The sequence below is a fragment of the Eretmochelys imbricata genome, chromosome 11, assembly GCF_965152235.1.
Source record: "Eretmochelys imbricata isolate rEreImb1 chromosome 11, rEreImb1.hap1, whole genome shotgun sequence".
NCBI lineage: Eukaryota > Metazoa > Chordata > Testudines > Cheloniidae > Eretmochelys > Eretmochelys imbricata.
In genome coordinates this window covers 68,760,041-68,781,077 of record NC_135582.1, presented here as the reverse complement: position 1 = coordinate 68,781,077, position 21,037 = coordinate 68,760,041, and the positions used below count along the sequence as shown (strand labels likewise).

The 21,037-nt window shown below is 45.4% G+C and overlaps 1 protein-coding gene across 1 annotated transcript in view; it reads left to right on the top strand.

The window, feature by feature from the left end:
- MREG (melanoregulin) overlaps positions 1-19,193 on the top strand; it is a 41,802-nt gene extending 22,609 nt beyond the window's left edge. The window contains exons 3-5 of the mRNA XM_077830414.1: positions 13,869-13,959; positions 18,512-18,675; positions 19,059-19,193. Coding sequence (XP_077686540.1) covers positions 13,869-13,959; positions 18,512-18,675; positions 19,059-19,193 — 390 coding nt within the window. The remainder of the gene's footprint in view (positions 1-13,868; positions 13,960-18,511; positions 18,676-19,058) is intronic.
- The last annotated feature ends 1,844 nt before the right edge of the window (positions 19,194-21,037 follow it).

Here is a 21,037-nt window from a genome sequence, read left to right as displayed (position 1 = left end):
TTCTATGGAAATTCTTATGCTCTCCACTGGTTCCTGTATCTGCCGCTCTTTAGTCTTGCACCAAGGCTTTCTCTAGTCTTCACGGGCATAGGTTGTACCACAATATGCATGATGGAGAGGAGAAAATTATTTGGCATCTGGGGAACTAAGACTCTGAGAATAAGTAAGCTCTGCCCACGATCACATGGGAAATCTGGGTGAAGCTAGGAATACACTGCAGATGAGTGCTTTGACCATAAATCCATCCTGTCTCTTTTGTGGTGATGTCATTTCCCTGGTTGAAGCACACTTACCACAAGTAATAACAATGAGCATTGTGGCACACCAGGCAGTATGTACTTGTGTAGCTGAATATTAACTTGGAACATTATCTGTAAGAACAGATTGTTTAATAAATGGATTTATTGATCTCCATTATCCAACTCGGCCATTAAAGGTGACCCACAAAGGGGGGGAAATACTTTTGTTACTTCTATAGGATTGATAAAATATCAGTAGGGTCTTTTTAAAAATTTCCCCTGCTTATGACATTAAACATTCAGGTTCCACCCGCCCTGGAAGACTGACTGGTGAACTAGTGAAATGACAACTTACTGAATCATGAAAGTAAGCTCTGCAGCTAAGAGTGAGGATTTTTAGATTGCTTTAAAATGTTTGGGTTTCTTTTGCTAACACCTATTTAACATCAATGTCCAATTAACATTTGGGAGAAAGGGCATCTGTGTTAAAGATCACCATGGATGAATATTCCGTTAAGGTATGAGAGCTCACAGCTCTGACACATCTAGTATAGAATCAACCAAACCTGGACTGACCAAAGTCAACATTCCTGATATTTCTGATGGTTCGTCTGTACTGTTTCTCTCCCAGTGAGGTGTGAGTCACTCAAGGGATCAGATCTTCAGCTGGTAAATTGCCACAGGTCCACTGAAGTCAAGGCCATGTGTTCGGATGCTGAATTTTCTCATTCAATAAGAATCTGGAAGCAAATTCCCCCCTCTCCCCCCCCCCCACCCCAAGTGAGACTATTTTCATTAATATCTGCTTTCTGAAGGGCTGTATCATTGTGCGAGTAGCAGAACAAGAAGGGTTTGCTTGCTGCCATTTGTGAGGTTCCCTATACCATTTTGTAGGAATACTACTACTCAGCCTGAGCGGTACAAGGATCAGTTAGTCAATGTTTCTGCAGAACATTGAACTACATAGTAGAAACAGAGGCACAGAGATGAAGTTACTTGTGCACTGTGGCACAGCTGGGATGAGAACTCTGGACTTGGGAGAGCTGTGCATAGCGTTTTCAGCTTGGACATGAGAACCTTCTCTCCTTTTCAGGGGCTTCTGGTGCGCTCAGACCACGCTTCTGCAAAGCTTTGCAGAAGTTCAGACATGTTCCTTTTGGAGCCTGTCCTTCTTTAACGCTTCCCCAGCTATTGTGGGGACAGCTGCAGTTGTGTATGGTGGCTGCAGCCTGTTGTTGGGGACTCTGAGTCAGAAAGTTGCAGGGAGTAACAGCTTAAAAGGTTGGCTTTACTGAAACCCTCTCTGGAGTTTAGATGCACAGAATCCCTTGTTTCAGAGTAGCAGCCATGTTAGTTTGTATCCACAAAAAGAACAGAAGTACTTGTGGCACCTTAGAGACTAACAAATTTATTTCAGCATAAGCTTTCATGGGTTACAGCCCACTTCATCAGATGCATAGAATGGAACATATCGTAAGAAGATAGAGAGAGAACATGAAAAGGTGGAGTAAGAGGCTAATTAATTAAGATGAGCTATTATCAGCAGGAGAAAAAAAACATTTGTAGTGATAATCAAGATGGTCCATTTAGGCAGCTGACAAGAAGGTATGAGGATAATGATCCCTCACTCTCACAGATCTTGGGAGACAGACCAGTCCTTGCTTACAGACAGCCCCCCCCCCCCAACCTGAAGCAAATACTCTCCAGCAACCACACACCACACAACAAAAACACTAACCCAGGAACCTATCCTTGCAACAAAGGCCGATGCCAACTCTGTCCATATATTTATTCAAGTGACACCTTCATAGGACCTAGTCACATTAGCCACGCCATCAGGGGCTCGTTCACCTGCACATCTACCAATGTGATATATACCATCATGTGCCAGCAATGCCCCTCTGCCATGTACATTGGCCAACCCAGACAGTCTCTACGCAAAAGAATAAATGGACACAAATCTGATATCAGGAATCCTAACATTCAAAAACTGGTAGGAGAACACTTCAACCTCTCTGGCCACTCAGTAACAGACTTAAAGGTGGCAATTTTGCAACAGAAAAGCTTCAAAAACAGACTCCCAACGAGAAACTGCTGAGCTTGAATTAATATGCAAACTAGATACCATTAACTTGGGTTTGAATAAAGAAAAGGAGTACTTGTGGCACCTTAGAGACTAACCAATTTATTTGAGCATGAGCTTTCGTGAGCTACAGCTCACTTCATCAGATGCATACCGTGGAAACTGCAGCAGACTTTATATATACACAGAGAATATGAAACAATACCTCCTCCCACCCCACTGTCCTGCTGGTAATAGCTTATCTAAAGTAATCTTCAGGTTAGGCCATTTCCAGCACAAATCCAGGTTTTCGTGCTGGAAATGGCCTAACCTGAAGATTACTTTAGATAAGCTATTACCAGCAGGACAGTGGGGTGGGAGGAGGTATTGTTTCATATTCTCTGTGTATATATAAAGTCTGCTGCAGTTTCCACGGTATGCATCTGATGAAGTGAGCTGTAGCTCACGAAAGCTCATGCTCAAATAAATTGGTTAGTCTCTAAGGTGCCACAAGTACTCCTTTTCTTTTTGGGAATACAGACTAACACGGCTGTTACTCTGAAACCTGTCATTGGGTTTGAATAGAGACTGGGAGTGGCTGGTCATTACACACATTGAATCTATTTCCCCATGTTAAGTATCCTCACACCTTCTTGTCAGCTGCCTAAATGAGCCATCTTGATTATCACTACAAAAGTTTTTTTTTCTCCTGCTGATAATAGCTCAATTAATTAGCCTCTTACTCCACCTTTTCATGTTGGGGGTGTGTGTGTGTGTGTATCTTCTTACTATATGTTCCATTCTATGCATCCGATGAAGTGAGCTGTAGCCCACGAAAGCTTATGCGCAAATAAATTTGTTAGTCTCTAAGGTGCCACAAGCACTCCTGTTCTTTTTGAGAATCCCTCGGGAGTGGCACAAGGGCGGAGTAGGAAAGGGGATGCAGTGCTAGGGTCTTGCTTCTGATTCTTTTCAAAAAGCTTTGTTAGTGCAAAGGAAGCAAGAGACTCCTAGCTCAGCTTATTATTTTTATTATAGTAGCACCTACAGACCCCAGTCAAGGCCTGATTTCCCCCATTGTACTAGACAATGTCCAGGAACATCATGAGGCAGTCCCTGTACTGAAGAGCTTCCAATCTGAATAGACAAGAAGTAAAAGGGGAACCAGAGGCACAAAGAAGTGAGTGACTTGCCCAAGAATAGAAGCGAGCTCTCCAGACGCCCAGTCCAGTGCCCCACCCACAAGACCACGCTGCCTCTCTGCTAAGTCATGCTCTAGTGGTACACCCCTTCCTCCTCTTCCCCTTGTAGTAGCAAGTTCTTGCTGCGTCCTTCCCTCAACAGCTATACAAAGCCTCTAAAGCCACCAATGGTGGTGTTCTAACCTAGCCAAGGGTCTCCTCCTTCCCCCTGTCACTTCCTCCCTACGCCTCATCTTCAACCCTGGGTGCTGCGATTGCTATTGCACAAGAGTCTGTCATAGGTTGTGGCAGGAGCTGTGACGTGTTCCCATACCGATGTCACGGTTACCCATCAAGTGTGTGTGTGTTCCATTCCTTTGCTCTCGCTTGAGGCCGTGCAGCAGTGAAGTGAATCCATCATTCTGTTAAATCCGCTGCTGTGTTCAACAGGTGCAGATGTTAAAATGGCCCAACATTTGGGGAAAGGGGTTCAATTTATTTAATTTTCATAGAAGCAAAACCAACTTAACTTCCTAGAGGAAAGAAGCTGCTAGTGAAGCCCCCTAGTGAGCGTTTTCCCAGGGTCTCTTCTCATGGTCATGCTTTTATGCGTTGTTTACAAAAACTCTTCAGTCTTGTTTCAGCCCTTTGTATGCCCCTTTAGATTCAGAAAGGGAAGGGACATTTATATGGATAAAAAGAATACCCAGAGTTAATGCTAACAAATGCTAGTTAATGCTAACAAAAGTGTTAGATGGATATTAAACCATACGCTTATCAGAAATGTCCCAGACAACAACCTGCAGTACACCTAGCAATTCCAACTAGGCTGTAGCCACATGCACCCTCTAATTCATTAACGAGGACGGTTTGATGGCTTCAAAGGTTGTAACAAGATATGGCACCTTCCACTTTTAGGTCACTAGTTCTATCCAGCCCATATTAATATTAACTGCCTCTGTTAACCATCAAACAGTTAGAGGCTAATTAGACGTAAGTTGGTCTTTGGCCTGTGCTCTGTGGACAGTCATTAAAATTGCCCTCACCTCTGAACGTCCAGTCCAGGGCAGAAGCCAAGGAGTGATCCTCAGGATAAGTTCACCATGAAATGGCATGGTTAGATTCTGCAATGTTTAAGGCATTAGAACGTCTAGTCTGACCTTAATAACACAGACCATACTGTTTGACCCAGATATCCCAGCACTGAGCCCAATAACTTGTGTTTGACCAAAATCTATCATCCAGAAAGGCAGCCAATCTGGATTTGAAGACAGCCAGAGATGGCGAATCCGCCCCGACCTAGCTGCACCACAGGTTCTGCGTAAAGGTGAGATGAAGCTATTGCCCAGGCGGTGTGGGGCGGGGGGGAGAGTGTGCTGTATCCTTTCAATGTTAATGGAATAATTCAGCGCTAAAGATTTGAAAAGAAAGCAGCAGCCTTGTTTCTAAACAAAACAGACAATGGAACCAATTCTGCTGTTTCGCTGGGGTAAATCAGGAGCAGCTCCTTTGACACGAATGAAATTGCTCTGGATTTACATTAGAGAGCAGAGTTTGGCCCAGTAACTCTAAGTGTAATTAAAAACAGACCTGAATGAACATTGCTTTGCTGCAGATGGGTTCTAGCAAGGTCCCCGTTAACGTAAAATTCAGGTGGAGAGAGAGAGATCAGGTTATCTGGAGTGATTAGTATACAGCAGTGATTTTCAACCTTTTAACATTTGTGGACCCCTAAACAATTTCGAATGGAGGTGCAGACCCCTTTGGAAATCTTAGACATAGTTTGCAGACCCCCAGAGGTCCACAGACCACAGGTTGAAAACCACTGGTATAAAACAATAGGGTACAAACACTTTCCACCCATCCAGGGCTCCTAATAATAGAAACTAATTATTGGATTCAACTCAAATGAGCAAATAGTTTGTATATTAAAAATGTATTTGTCTAAAGAGGTCAGAGATTCACTGCTTATTTTTTGCAGAGACCCTTCCTTCCTTCCTTCCTTGTTAATACTTTGGGTCATGAGGACGCTGAGAGGATTCCAAGGGATCTCTGCCAAAAAGGGCCAAGGCAGTATGTGCCTCACACTGGGAAGGCTGAGGTTTGGGGGTTGTTTTTGCTCTCTGGGTTGCAGTCAACTTCTCCTCGAGCTCTCACTTACAAACTGCAGTCTCTTCTTCAGTTAAAAAATAATCTCTTTCCCTTCTCACCGAGCCAGAGTTCACATCCTAGTGTCCAGGGTGCGTCACAAAAGAGAGGCCTTCCAGGTTATTACTGTATCCTCTCCTTTTCAGAACTTAAATGGCGTATCAGGTCATGTGCAAAACTGGAACAATGAGGCCATTTTCAGGCTCCAAGGGAGGAGGTGGGGAAGGGAAAACCTCTGCTTTGCTTTGCCAATCAGTGAATAGCACCAATACTCTCTTAGCTAAGAATGAAGGATTTCTTCCTATTCCCAGGCTGGGGGAAAAACCAGCATACGCTGCTGTGTGCTGATCTGAATTTCCCCTGCTCTCCTGGCATAAATTCTTGACTATCTTAACATCCATGATCCTCTCACTCAAAATCATAATCTCAGAGGAGTTCCTTTGGTTATATTTGAGCAATGGAGGGAAACAGATGATTCACTTGGAGCGCTGCTGTCTTGACTTGGCTGTCTGCATGTAGAAGAAGTATAGAAATGTCCTGTCTGTAACCGGAGAAGCTCGGGGCCAACATTTTCAAACCTGATGCCTTAAGTTCGGATCGTAATCAGAGTTAGTTGCTGAAAGAGTGTCACCCACAAGTCAGCACCTCTTAAAAATCAGGACATTCCTAATTCAGAGTCTAACCTTAGCACCTAGGTTTACATTATTTTTTGGCATAAGCATCTAATCCCATTTGTTACAAACAAATGAAAATACTTGAGTCACCTCAGTGGTTTGTAGGTACAAAAGAACATTTCAATTAAGTGACGTCTTAAAGTGACTTTCTTAAAGGCTGTTTTGCTTGTGTACCTCAAGGGCCGGACCCAGTTCTCAATTAAAGCAATAGAAGTTTCCCCCACTGATTTCCCCCACTGTTGCTGATTTGAATTGCTGGATCCCGGCCTAAACTGATATGTGCTTCTGTGAGATAGAAATCTTGCCCAGGATGCTGCATATCTGGGAAACGAGGTTCTGATCTTACTGGTCTGATAGACAGCCAGAGGTCAGCTAGTACTACACGGTGAATTCATCTGATTTCGCAGTGTGATTGTGACATGCATGGATTGTGACATGGAAACAGGATTTTTAACCATCATTCAAATTCAAGAATTCAAACCAGACTTAGGCCAGGAAAACCCTTGAAATTGAAAATCACTCTTAACCATATAATGCCACCTTGGATAACAATTGTATGTCGGCAAGTGCAAGGGCTAACGCACATGTTGGTATTAGACCGGGGTGGGCAAACTATGGCCCGCGGGCTGGATCCAGCCCCTCGGGGCTTTGGATCCGGCCTGCGGGATTGCCACCGCCGCGGGCTCTGCACCAATCCTGGAAGCGGCCACACCGCATCCCTGCAGCCTGTGGGGGTGGAGCAGCAGAGGGCTCCGCACGCTGCTCTTGCCTGTGGGTACCTCCCCAAAGCTGCCATTGGCCAAGAACAGGTTACCGTGGTCAATGGGAGCTTCGGGGGAGGTACCCACAGGTGAGGGAAACACGCCGAGCCCTCTGCTGCCCCGCCCCACCCCAAGGGGCCACGCAGGGACGTGGTGCTGGCCGCTTCCCGGAGCAGTGGGGGGCCAGGGTCGGGGCAGGCATGCAGAGAGCCTGCCCTGGCCCCAGTGCGTGCCACCCCGGAGCTGCTCTAGGTAAGCAGCACTGGGCCGGACCCTGAACCCCTCCTGCACCCCAACTCCCTGCCCTGAGCCCCCTGCCACCCCACACCCCTCCTGCACCCCAACTCCCTGCCCTGAGCCCCCTGCCACCCCACACCCCTCCTGCACTCCAACTCCCTGACCTGAGCCCCCTCCCCAACCCCCTGTCCCAAGCAATTTCCTCTCCCATATGTGGCCCTCAGGCCAAAAATTTTGCCCACCCCGTATTAGACACTTCATTATATAGAGAAATTCTAACTTAAGGTACTGTAGATACTGCCTATGTATGATTTCAGTGGGAGATGTATATGAGTGACAACTGAGTGTGTGGTTTATGGCTTGGCTTCTTTATAACTTTCAGACCAATGAGGCAGGCAATAGGAGGGATTAGTGCCTCTGTTCTTATCTAGGATTCTGCTTCCTAGATGTGGGTCACTTTGTGCGGTCTCTTCTTCCCCGAGACCTGGTCACGGTTCCTAAAGCGCGGTTTGTTCCCTATTCAGAGTCCTTGAATCCGTTCTAAGTTAATTTCCTTTGATACCGCCCGCAGGCTACTGAGGATCTTGCTAGATGGTTGTTGCTAGTCCTCTCACATACTATAGCTGTCCAGTTCCAGGAGTGGTGAGTGGAGAGTTCTGCTCTGATGTCACCAACTTCAAACTCACAGGGCCAGACATGTGACTGAGGAACACTTCGTGCAGCTGGGTGGGCCAGTGTGTAGAAAGTGGCCTTTAGCCACTTTTGCACTCCCTGATCTTGGAGCCACTCTTTACCAGGCCAGTCCCTAGGGAGAAGTGAGACCAGCCTGCATACTGCTGGCTGCCAGAATCATGGGGATGGTTCTCTTGGTCCAGGTGTCCCCGTCCCAGTTCTAAACCCAGGTGTGATGATAACTGCAGGGCTGTTTCTATTCTTGGCTCTTTTTCTGGCTCATGTGCCTATGGTTCAGTGCTGTGCTGGAGTTCAGCTTTAGTCACACATTGGCATCGTGACAAGATGGCAACAAGGAGACAGGGCAACGAGGGCTGGTGACTGCCAAGTAATGAGCAGAGAGAATGCACCTACTTGGTACTGTGCTGGAAACTGGGGCTGATATGTTCAAAATCAGTTAAAGGATTTAGCTCCGAATTCCATGGACTTCAGTGGGAGCGGTATGGCTAAATCCCCCCTCCTTGGCTAAACTGACAGTAATGCATAAGAGTTGTAGGCAGAGATTAAGGTAAGATCTGGATTCCTGGTCCTGTAAACCTAGCTTATCACAGATGCAAGGAGTCAGCAGCCCACACCCACCTGCCTCTGTGACGTGGCAGGGTGAGAGAGTTGGTTAGTGAGTCAGGAGAAAATGAGTGAGACACCCTTGTCTTCATCCTTTCTTGCCTGAGCCTCAATTTGATGGACCACTCCCCACCCTGCTCTAAATATGACTGATACCCAAATGTCTTGAGTCATCAGTGGAAGAACATGGTGTCCTTCCACTCAGCGCACCCAGGGCCCTTCCCCATTCCAGTACAGAGGCGCACACAGTAATTACACAAGATGCTCTAAGTATGAATGTGCTAGACGTGCAATATGGAAACATCACATCCAGTTTGTCTCCTAGTAACACGCAGGTGTTATCACGAGTCATTTTAGGTAGAGCTGGTATTGAGGGCTATAATGTCAGGCAAACTTCACTTCCATTATCAGACCCTGTTTACAGTTGCCTTTAGCTTTACCAAACTGTAATAGTTCAGGCTGAAATTTCCTTTGTTGGGTGTCTGCCTCAAGTTAATCTTTTTTTCCAGAGGGGTTGTGGGGGAGGGAGTTGTTCAGCCGACTCCAATTTCTTACAGTAACTTCACTGAAAAGCTCAATCATGCCCAAGCTTTGCAGCAGGGACTTGATATTTGGCAGGAAGGTTGTCCTAGTGCCAGGGATGTGGCTTTGCTTGTGAAAATCTGGGCAGGTTCTAATCTTCTGAAAATTTCAGTTCCCACAAGCTCGGAAGAGAAAACAGTGGTGACATCTCTGAAGAGTCTGTCTTCACAGAGCACCCTCCATCACCTCCCAATACAGTTGCTATGTGCCAGCTAGACTATGCATGTGCCATCCCCGCTATTGTCCCTGCGCGTGCTGCATTCAAGAGCTGCTGGGGCTGAGCAAGACCTGAGCACCACTGTGGCCTCTGGACCCAAACTGACAGCATGAAGATTTTCTGTGTTCGGTGCTGCAGGTGCTTAGGCAGTGAGGAGGAGCCGTCAGTCTGAGTAGAATTCAGAGGTGTGAGAGCCATGGGTTGGGGAACCAAAAGTCTCGGGGGGGTGGGGGCAGAGAAAGCAATTTGAGGATGAGTTGGGGCAGAAGGATCTGTAACCCCCAGAGCGCACACTCCCTTCCAGAACTGGGCCTAGAACCCAGGATTCCTGAGTCTCAACATTTCCGTGCAGGCTAGTAAACAGCTGTGAGATCCAGTGGCAAAGAGTGTCTCATCCCCTTGTATGGGCTGCTCCACACAGGAAAATAACAGCCTACTACTGCTATCAGTTACTCTTTTAGCTCAGTGCTGTGGATCTAAACATCTCAACCTTGCTGATGACTCCAGGGGGTAGTGGGGGGGGGTGTCAATATGGTTCCATGGAAAGGAATTTCTGCTTTTCCGTTTCTCTTTCTTTCTGTGTTTTTGCTGCAGGACTCTTGGGGGGTGGAGTGGGCTGGAGAACTAAGGAGGCTCTGTCCTCACAAGAGCAATAAAATCTAGTAATTGAGAATGCATGGGATTTTTGGATATTTTTGTTTTAATTCCAAACTTTTAAAAAACACTTGAAAGGAATGTGTGTATGTGAAAGATTAAAACATGTCTGACCTATCAATTCAGAGCAGAGATCGAGCCCACTCCAATTGTCCAATCCTTCTGCTAACTATGATATTTCTGGGTAAAAAGCAAACAGAACCCCATGCTCCATCTGCACTCACACTTGATCAAAATACCTAATTGGTTTTAATTCACACCTTCCCCCCCCCACTCCTTATTTCAGTACAAATTCGTGGGGTGGACACTTGCTTTGGATTAAGAATGTCCCTAATTCCCTTTAAAAATCCCAACATACCAAATCAAAATAGGACAGAATGTGAAGTTTTTGGTTTTGTTTTTTTAACCTGGTTTGAATTAAAACCAATTTTGTTATTTTGGAGCAAATTTAAGCAAAAGCAGCCTTTAGGAAAAAACAGAACAAATATTTAAAGTGGTTTTTAATGCCTGCTTAAATTTAAAAAAGAAAAGGGGGGGGGGGAGAGGAAATGGGACATGATCCCAATATCTGCTGGTCACCTTTAAAAGCTAAATTAGCATTTACCTGTTAGTAATTACCTATTAAAAATGAGAAGTTTCTCTTGCAGACTTTCTGTGTAATTGTAGGAAAATTATCAACATAATGCATTTTACTGGCAGATCACTCTTCCTTCTTTAATTGATCCTGACATGCTCTATAATTTTAGTTAATGGCTCTTAAATTTCTGGAAATTAGGTCATATAAAAATTACTCTAATTAAAATGGCATGTTAATGAACAAGATGTATACAAATGCGCAGGGAAAGGTACATTGTATACAGCTGCTCTGTAACTCTATTAGAATGGTGAAATGGGATTTGAAAGTCAGACATACAATGCAGGTTTCTGATTGGCTGTTGGTGACATCTGTCTCCTCTGTAATGGTTAAACATATGGATCTGATCTCACATATGTAATTTAACTGGTTTTGATTGTAATGAAATGTCCAGGTGTTTGCAACCCCCCTCCCCCCAGCCCCAGTCCTCCTATAGATGGCTTTGTGCCTTTCTAAGTGAGGTGTCTGTTTTGTTTTTAGAGGAGGAAAGTGTGTGTATGGGGTGGTTATGGGGATTGGAGAGAAGCTGAAGCATCATTGCTTAAACTTTCCAAAAGTCTTCACCCTGTGAGCAGAGGTCAGACTTGGAAATATACAGCCCAAAAGACGAACGTTATGAGTAACTGGAACAAAGTGATTGATCACATAAGTTTACTAGCACATTTATTTGAGCATAAGCTTTCATGAGCTACAGCTCACTGCATCCGATGAAGTGGGCCATAGCTCACGAAAGCTTATGCTCAAATAAATTTGTTAGTCTCTAAGGTGCCACAAGTCCTCCTTTTCTTTTTGCTGATACAGACTAATACGGCTGCTACTCTGAAACCAGTCATAAGTTTACTAGTGATTTTTGATAGAGAATGAATACAACTAGGAAAGTGATCTGAATTCAATTCCATTTTATGTATCAAAGGTCTGGATTACCAATCACTTAACCTGTGCAAATCCACAGACTACACAGGCGTTTGCATAATTGGAAGACAGTGTGGTCACAGGACTTACTGAACTTTATTGTGCTGATTTGATAAGGTGAAAAGAATCCAGTTGGATTTTTAGACCCTAAGTTGAATTCACATAGGGCTGGTGGTTACTTGTAAACTGAGTGCATGAAATAGGGAAATAATTAAGAGATTAAAAAGATTGACACCTGTCCACCCCATGATGCCATTTTTACACACGTTCTACTCTGTAAAATGGACTAACGTTCAGGTATCCATTTAACATGTTTATATTAGTAATCACGGTAGCAAAGGACAGAGTGTATTTTGGATGACCAGTTACTGTGTTAAATGGATACTTTAATGTATAAGGGGTCCAACTCAACCTCAAATATACAACTGCATGCTTGTATCGGAGGTCAGAACCGGGCCACATGTACTGTGGGAGTGCCGTGATTACTAGGGGAATCTTACTTTTGTTGCATTTCCTGACTCGTGTGTGCACAGTTTTGATGTTCTATAAATAAGTGTTGGCATTTAATCTCTGTAATGTCAATTGAAATACTAATGCACAAATAGCTAAACTAATGTCACTTTTACGGTTCCAGGGTCAAAAGTTTACTCAGGTGTGGGATACCAGATTAAAAGATTAGTATAAAATGACACTAAAAACATAGATATTTTGTATTCTGCAGCACAACAAATTGCATAGTAACTCTAAATTGAATGGAAATCACATCTGCAAACCCAGTTGTTCAGTCATTTTTAACTGTTAATATTCAACACTAGCTTGAAGACTAGTCCTCAGTACCGGTAAGTCCTGGCTTGTAAAAATCAGCCATTTCTGAGTTAAGCATGGACAAAACAAATATCTTGCTTTTTTGGCTATTTAAATAATCATGGCCCAGGTTTTCTAAAGGGCTCAATTTCCATTGTTCTCTAAGCACTTCTGAAAATCTTCATTTAGGTGCCTAAATAGGAGCTGAGCTCTTCTGCAAATCTGGCCCTGGCCTAATTTGAAATGTGTCACTGGGTTATGCTCAAGCTTTAAAATAAAACCACAAATTCTGTGGGTTGTGATCAGACATGGAAAATCGCAAGCAAAAGGTGCCATTTCTTTAGAAGTTAGAAGCCTGGGAAAATAAGTTGCAATGGAAGGTCTGGTATAACTAGATAAGAGATCCTCACAGGAACAGCTTTTTGTGTCTCCAAATTCCAGGAAAAGCTCTTTGATGGGAAATATCTCTAGGGTTTCAGCTGGGCTTCAGACCAACTGAGTGGGAGTGGGAATGAACCAGTCCCCTCCAGCACACCTTGTTCTGCATCCTAGGACAGCATTGCAGAACCCAGGAGAGGGCTGGGCTCTGTTTCTAGATTGTTTCCCTCTTTGTTTCCCCTGCCCAAAATAAGGAGTCCATTTTCAGCTATTGGACCCATAAATCATGGGTAAAGTTTTCAAAAATTATAGACTAAATTCTGCAATACAGTACAACTTGAAGACCACAGAGTTTCTTAGGGATTATACCAGCGTAACTGAGGACAGAATACATTCACGAGGAAGTTTAAAGTTTAACTAATGTTGAGTAGAGCTTGTCCATGTTTGGAAGAGATCAACCTAACTTCCATTGAAATAAATGGGAGTTAGGTCAGTGACTTAAGTAGGCAAAGAACTGGGTCCAACTCAGACCGGCTGAAATGTTCTAGTCCATTTGTTTTTGATGGGAAAAAATGGCCTTTTCTAGGGGTGGAGGAATGGAAGTGTTCTGGCTTTTCAACAGAAATAGAAGCGTTTTGTAGTTTTTAGCTTTCTGTTCTTGATTTTAAAACAACCACCACCTTGTTTCAGCATTTTTTCAGTGACAATACTTCACACTTTTCAGCCAGCAGTAGGTCCACTGCTATAGAAAGATGAGCACATATTTTAAAATGCAGTTACACTAAGCCTTGTGATTGGAACTTAGTTAATTATGTTGATGCTTGAGCCAAACTCATGCCCATTCTCCCACAGATGTACTGACTCCAGTGGCAAGAAGGTTAAAATAGGAAAACATTATTTTAGTTGGTAAAGTAAGCAGCTATGGCCATAAATCCACACTGGGAACAGACCTGTGGAGTGAGACGTTACTCTGTCATAGACCTATGAATGTGGCTGGGTCTCTGGGAGTAGAAATCACTGGAAAAGAGCCAGGTGGGACGAGCCATACAGAGTGAAGAAGGCTGAATCTGTTCTCCCCTTGCCTTGCAGGAATGGCAAAAACTGAACTATGACATCTATACCTTGCGGCAAATCCGAAGGGAAGTGAGAAGCAGATGGAAACGTATTTTGGAAGAATTAGGTAAACTCGAGGTCATGGCTATTTTATTTGCAGCAGCATAGCTGTTCAGCAAAGGCTGTTACTGATGTCTTCATATCTTGGGGTAATCTTCCAACCCCCCCCCTTCTTTTGTTTTGCATAGATGCAAAATGACAGAGCCACCAAGGCTTCACTGAAGAGGGGTGCAGTTGGAAAGAGGTAGTGCAGAGGGACACTGGGTCTTTTCCCTCCAACCTGCCGCACCATGCAAAGGAGTGCCATCCTATGGCTCTCTGCAGCAGCTCATGGGTGGGCGAGCTTGGAGGAGGGGTCTGGCCACTGGCTCTTGTGACAAAGTTCCTCCTCTGCCTTGGTGGGTTCTGCACTCTCTGGCAGATTTGCTCACCTCAGAGGTTCACGGCAGTCCTCCGTTTGGCTCCTTTTGTTAGTGGCACAAAGCTGCCGTTCAGCAAACCTAATCACTGGCCAGCATGGAGAAAAGGAGGAGAACAATCCCCACAGTCTCTGCTGGCCCACCTAATGGGTTGGGAGACAGGCCAGAAACCTTCCCCTCTGGTGGCACCCACAGTCCAGGTCAACTCCTCTTATATCAAATAGAGAGTTGGGGGTGGGGGAAATAGGGGGAACCCAGGCCTGCCCTCTACTCCGGGTTCCAGCCCAGGGCCCTGTGGATTGCAGCTGTCTATAGTGTCTCCTGTAACGGCTGCGTGACAGCAACAACTCCCTGGGCTACTTCCCCATGGCCTCCTCCCAACACCTTCTTTATCCTCACCACTGGACCTGCCTCCTAATGTCTGATAACGCTTGTACTAGAATCATAGAATATCAGGGTTGGAAGGGACCTCAGGAGGTCATCTAGTCCAACCCCCTGCTCAAAAGCAGGACCAATCCCCAATTAAATCATCCCAGCCAGGGCTTTGTCAAGCCTGACCTTAAAAACTTCTAAGGAAGGAGATTCTACCATCTCCCTAGGTAACGCGTTCCAGTGTTTCACCACCCTCCTAGTGAAAAAGTTTTTCCTAATATCCAATCTAAACCTCCCCCACTGCAACTTGAGACCATTACTCCTTGTCCTGTCCTCTTCTACCACTGAGAATAGTCTAGAACCATCCTCTCTGGAACCACCTCTCAGGTAGTTGAAAGCAGCTATCAAATCCCCCCTCATTCTTCTCTTCTGCAGACTAAACAATCCCAGTTCCTTCAGCCTCTCCTCATAAGTCATGTGTTCCAGACCCCTAATCATTTTTGTTGCCCTTCGCTGGACTCTTTCCAATTTATCCACATCCTTCTTGTAGTGCGGGGCCCAAAACTGGACACAGTACTCCAGATGAGGCCTCACCAATGTCGAATAGAGGGGGACGATCACGTCCCTCGATCTGCTGGCTATGCCCCTACTTATACATCCCAAAATGCCATTGGCCTTCTTGGCAACAAGGGCACACTGCTGACGCATATCCAGCTTCTCGTCTACTGTCACCCCTAGGTCCTTTTCCGCAGAACTGCTGCCTAGCCATTCGGTCCCTAGTCTGTAGCTGTGCATTGGGTTCTTCCGTCCTAAGTGCAGGACCCTGCACTTATCCTTATTGAACCTCATCAGATTTCTTTTGGCCCAATCCTCCAATTTGTCTAGGTCCCTCTGTATCCTATCTCTGCCCTCCAGCGTATCTACCACTCCTCCCAGTTTAGTATCTTCCGCAAATTTGCTGAGAGTGCAATCCACACCATCCTCCAGATCATTTATGAAGATATTGAACAAAACCAGCCCCAGGACCGACCCCTGGGGCACTCCACTTGACACCGGCTGCCAACTAGACATGGAGCCATTGATCACTACCCGTTGAGCCCGACAATCTAGCCAACTTTCTACCCACCTTATAGTGCATTCATCCAGCCCATACTTCTTTAACTTGCTGACAAGAATACTGTGGGAGACCGTGTCAAAAGCTTCTCAGTCCTCCAGCAGTACGCTTACTCACTCTCAGCTTCTTGCACGCCTTTTGCTCCCAGCTCCTCACACGCACCTCACTAACTAAAGTGAGGTCCTTTTTAAAACCAGGTGCCCTGATTAGCCTGCCTGTCCTAATTGATTCTGGTAGCTTCTTATTTGGCTCCAGGTGTCCTAATTAGCCTGCCTTAATTGGTTCCAGCAACTTCCTGATTGTTCTGGAACAACCCATTATCTTACTGAGGGAAAAGGGATCTGCTTAATCTGGGGCTAATATATCTACCTTCGATCACCCACCTGTAGCCATCTGGCCTGACCCTGTCACACTCTGTAAACTCTGGGTGGGTCCACTAATCAAAAAATTGCCTAGGGTGGTTACACAGAGTGGCAGTAGGTGCTGCACCAGATAGGAAAGGGGGTGTCCCCTCTACCCTGCCACAACATGCATGGTGTTTGTCTATTTGACATCTGCATCATGATGTGGTATACAGTATACCCCCATTTATCCAAACCCCTATTATCCAAACCACCGTGTTAATCCAGATCCATTCGCTGTCCTCCATGCATCTCAGGGCCAGGACTGTGAGGAGGAGGAGGAGGAGGAGTCCCCATCTGTGGGGGAGCCCACCCTGTTGAATGTCTCCTGTGGCAGAACCAGGAGCCCTCTGCAGCCTCTCTGGTGCAGGAGTGAGCGAGCAGTGCCATGACAGGTGAGCTGCAGAGGGCTCCTGGTGACACCCAGTACCTGCAGGTGCAGGGGAGGGCCAAGGATCTGCAGTCCTAGCAGAGTCCTACCCAGGGGTTTCTGCTCCTTGTGCCTGCAGGAGTTGGATGTCACCTACCCTGTGGCAGTGCAGGGAGCCTCTGCAGTCCTGCTGTCATGGGAGTGGGGCAGAGACCCTGGCCACGACTGCAGAGGAGAAGTTGAACCCCCAGTCGTGGGGGAGGCCACCCTGCTGCTGAATGGCTGGCTGGGTCCAGCTCCCTTGATTAACCAAATTCCTGATTATCCAAATAAAATCCCTGTCCCCAGGCTATTTGGACTATCGGGTCAGGGATTACCCTGTCTTTTTAAGAGCAAGGCAGCTCAAAATGAAAGAGCACTGATTTCTTTAAAACTACATTTTTCCCAAATCTCTTTTTCTGATGAAAGTGATGTGAAATTATCCATTTTCCTCCTCTGGTTAATACCAGCAGATCTGAAGAACTGTAAATAAATTTTAAATAGGGTTTAAATGAATAAAACTGCTTGGCAATGCCCTTTTCTTTCCACTGCTTTGCCTAGTTGTCCTGGAAAGAGTTAAATCCACCTTGTGATCCAAACACATCTGGCTGGTCCTCTGGAGGAAACTGCAATGATATGTGGGGCCAGGGTCCCCATGGCCTTCTGTAGTTCTTGACATCTGGGCAAGATAGATGCAAAATTCTGGCAGATCAGGAAGGCAGTGATTTGGACTACACACGTGGAAGTCTATCTTGGGCACAGGGGAGCTGCATCCCTTGGGTGTCCGTTCCTGGGCTTTTTGCCTTTGCAAGGACATGACCACTAAGAGCAAAAGAACTTATTTTCCCAGACGTGATGATGGAGGGAATCTTTTATGCACTGAAACTGTAAATCATTGTTAACCTTTATCAACCAGACTTGGTTAGCTCCTACATACCGCTTATCACAGAACCACAATGCCCAGGGTCCTTGGATAGAAAGTACTATACATTGAAAATTATGCTAGCACTGTGATGTACAAAAAATCCTCAATCTTACAGACTGCCGTGGGGGAACATGAGACACAAAGCACATGATCTGATGGGCCTACACAAAGTCAATAGCAAAACTAGCTATAAACCCCCCAGATCTTCTGACTCCCAGTCCCACGCTTTAACCACAAGCCCAGACAGACTTTGCAGCGTCATAAAGGTCCTACGGATGATCTCACACTTCCTGGGGCCAGGGTTATGGGCAGATCATGAAGATTACATTCCAAGTCGCTTCCTTCCCACAGATGCTACTCCAATTAAAAAAACAAAACAAAACCATGCTGACTGTTTCAGTACCAAACAACCACCTGCATGTTTACTCTTGCAGTGTTGCTTTTCCCCTTCGGTTGGTTGGGGGGGGTTTTTTGGCCCGAGAGGTGCTGAATATGTTCAGTTCTATCAGCAGCTCTGGGACTTGCTGGATCATGAAAAGAGCAGGGCACCCAGCCTAGACTGAATGTACTCACTGCTTATGCACACAGGGAGCAGGCGAAGACTGAATCAGCACAAGTAAAGATGCCCCTTAATCGGGAAAGCACAATGCATGTGTTGCAGTTTTAAATGTTATCTCACTGGTGGCCTCCCGTTCACCCTACAGCAAGGGTACACAGTGGAGCCTGCTCAGAGGAAATGCTAGTTCACTTTATCCAAGCGTGTTTTATTTTTTCCTGTCATGGAGTATAAAATAGGAACACTAAAAGGCAAATACACAAGGCAGAGGGGGAATAGCGAACCTTCAAATATATACCGAGCTGTCTACTAGCCGAGAGCTGGATTGGGTTGGTTGGTTCTTTGCAGTAATGTTATTGCCCACTTACATCCTGCCATGTTTTGTGCCTTTCATTTAAACTGGACTGATCGTCTCTGTCCTAGGGTTTCAGAAGGAAGCGGACTCCCTGTTATCGGTGACTAAACTTAGCATCATCAGCGATTCTCAGAACATGAGCAAAGCCCGGGAGATCCTGTTAAAGATCTCTGAGGAGACGAACATTTTCCCAAACAGCTGGGAGCTCTCTGAGCGATACCTCTTTGTGGTGGTAGGTAGCTAAACATTCCTTTCTTATCTAACCCCCTCTGTCTCTGCTAATGAGGTCACAAAAGTGGCACGAGTAGTGAAATGCACAGGATCAAAGCCCCGTGTATCTCAGTCTCCCAGATATGACTGTTCAGTCCAAGATTGCACTGGTGGCCTGCTTGGGCACAAATAGAAACATGTCTGCACTATAGACCATGAGCCTGATTCAGCTGAGAGTTACTCTAGTTTTATGCCATTATTTCTCTTGGAGACATGACACTGGCATGACACCGTGAAGGATGAGGCCTTATGTCTTTTCAAGCCTGTCTGAGAGGGAATTTTTGAATGGAAACTGTTGTAAAGTCAGGGATACCAGCAATTCTGACGACTCCATTATTTTGACAGGATCGTCTTATTGCACTGGATGCTGCTGATGAATTCTTTAAGATGGCCAGCATCGCCTACCCAAAGAGACCCAGGGCAGCGAAAGTGGAAGACAATCCGAAAGAAATGCAGCACGTACTTGCTCCATTGCCCTGAAGAGACTGCTTGGGCAGGAGGTGTGCTGGATTTCCTTTCCCTCACGGGAGTTGGCTTACTCGCTGAGGTTAGCCGAAGTGATGTGATTTCTTTCCTTCAGAGGATATGAGTGGATCCACAAGAGCAGAGTGCCCAAGTAAAATGACTTTATTGTGAGCATGGAGCGCAAGGGTGGCACAATCAAAAAGATCCAGGGGGGTTAAGAGTGGGCCTTGGTGCAGGGATGCTTCTCAGTGGAAAGGAGCAAGTGCTGCTATGAACCAGAGTTCTGCAGGTGGAAGAATATGAGAGACCAGTGTCTGAGCAAGGACATGGGCGTGTGTTTGGGGAGGAGGGAACCCACTGTACAAAGTGTTGCAAAGGCTGGGATGCCTCTAGTTAGAGCAGCATATAAAGTTCTGTATTTCCGGTGGCTTCCAGTGGCATCTCATAACTGGATGTTCCCTACATTGTCCTTTGTAGTCAGAAGAATCTCTGAGAGACTATTTATTTTAACTGCCTTTGACTAGAAACGTATTCAACCTCTCTCCATGGTGGTCACATCCCTCGACCAAAATGGACTGTATTGTGCATTATGTAAATGATACTTTATCTTCCCCAGTTCTCTCAGCAACCAAGGTAAGACACGTGGGGGTTGATCACACTAGGCACTGGGAAGGTTCAATAGGCAGTGAGCGGGTGAGTAAGTCTGAGTGGATTTAGTTGCATGTGTCAAGGACTGTCCTTGTCCAGTGATGCAGTCAGATTCTGATGTGGGTATGATTTCCCATTTCATCAGCAATGCTACAGGAAGAGAATATCCCTTCCCTTCTTATTTATTCAGCCCTGTAGCTGCTCTTGCAAGTGGTGGCAGAAAATCAAATCCTATTCCTCCGGCTGGCATCTTCCCTCCCGAGATTGAAAACTGGTTGTCCAGGACTGAGCTCTGTAACTCAAGCATGAAGCCAGTGAAGGATCCTGATTCCAAGCTTAGCTCCCAGTGAGATTCTGTTCTAAAGACTTGTTTTGCAAAGCACGTGTGACGCTGGGTTACAGAAACTTTTTCATTGGATCTCTGTAAACAAATCGGCCAAGACCTTCCAAAGTGACTAGTGATGTTGGGATGCCTCCATTCTTTGATACTCAACTTGACTCTTTAAGGCGTCTCTGGTTGGGCCCCCAAAATCACTAGCTGCTTTTGGAAAACCTGGGTTATCATAACTGCATTATTTTAAATGGGGAAAAAAAGGTGAGGGTGTATTGTGCAAAGAAATATGCTGTTACAAAGCTTGTGACATGAGATTTTTAATAACAACCCTTTATGTCATCTTGCTGTTTTATCTGGTAATAAGCAATAATTTTAAAACACTGGATGTTAAGAATAAGTAAGAGTTCTTGTTCATCAGTGGTTAATAGAACTGCTGCAGAGTGGCCAGCTGAGAGAGTTCGTTTCATTGGAGGCTTCTTAGGAAACAAAATCGCCAGTTAGAACTTTTATTTGTTTATACCTACAGTGTTAAAATATCTATGAATTGTAAATGTTTGTCAATCTTCCTGGAAACGTTTTGTGAGTTCTGTACATTGATGAAACCTTACTTTAATAAACACAAAGTTCTGTGACAATCAGGCAAAGTTCTCATTTGAGGGGGTGTTTGCCTCTACAGGGACCTGTTCAGTGAGTCTTTTTCAACCAAAAAAAAAAAGCAATTTCCCTACTGTGTGGGTGGCTGGGGGAATGCAGAGCATCTACTTCATGCACCTGTGCATGACACTCAGGGTGTGTCTACACTCGAAATGTTACAGCTGTGCTACTGGAATGCAGACACTTGCTACGGAGACGGAAGGAGTTCTTCGGCCCCTGCAGT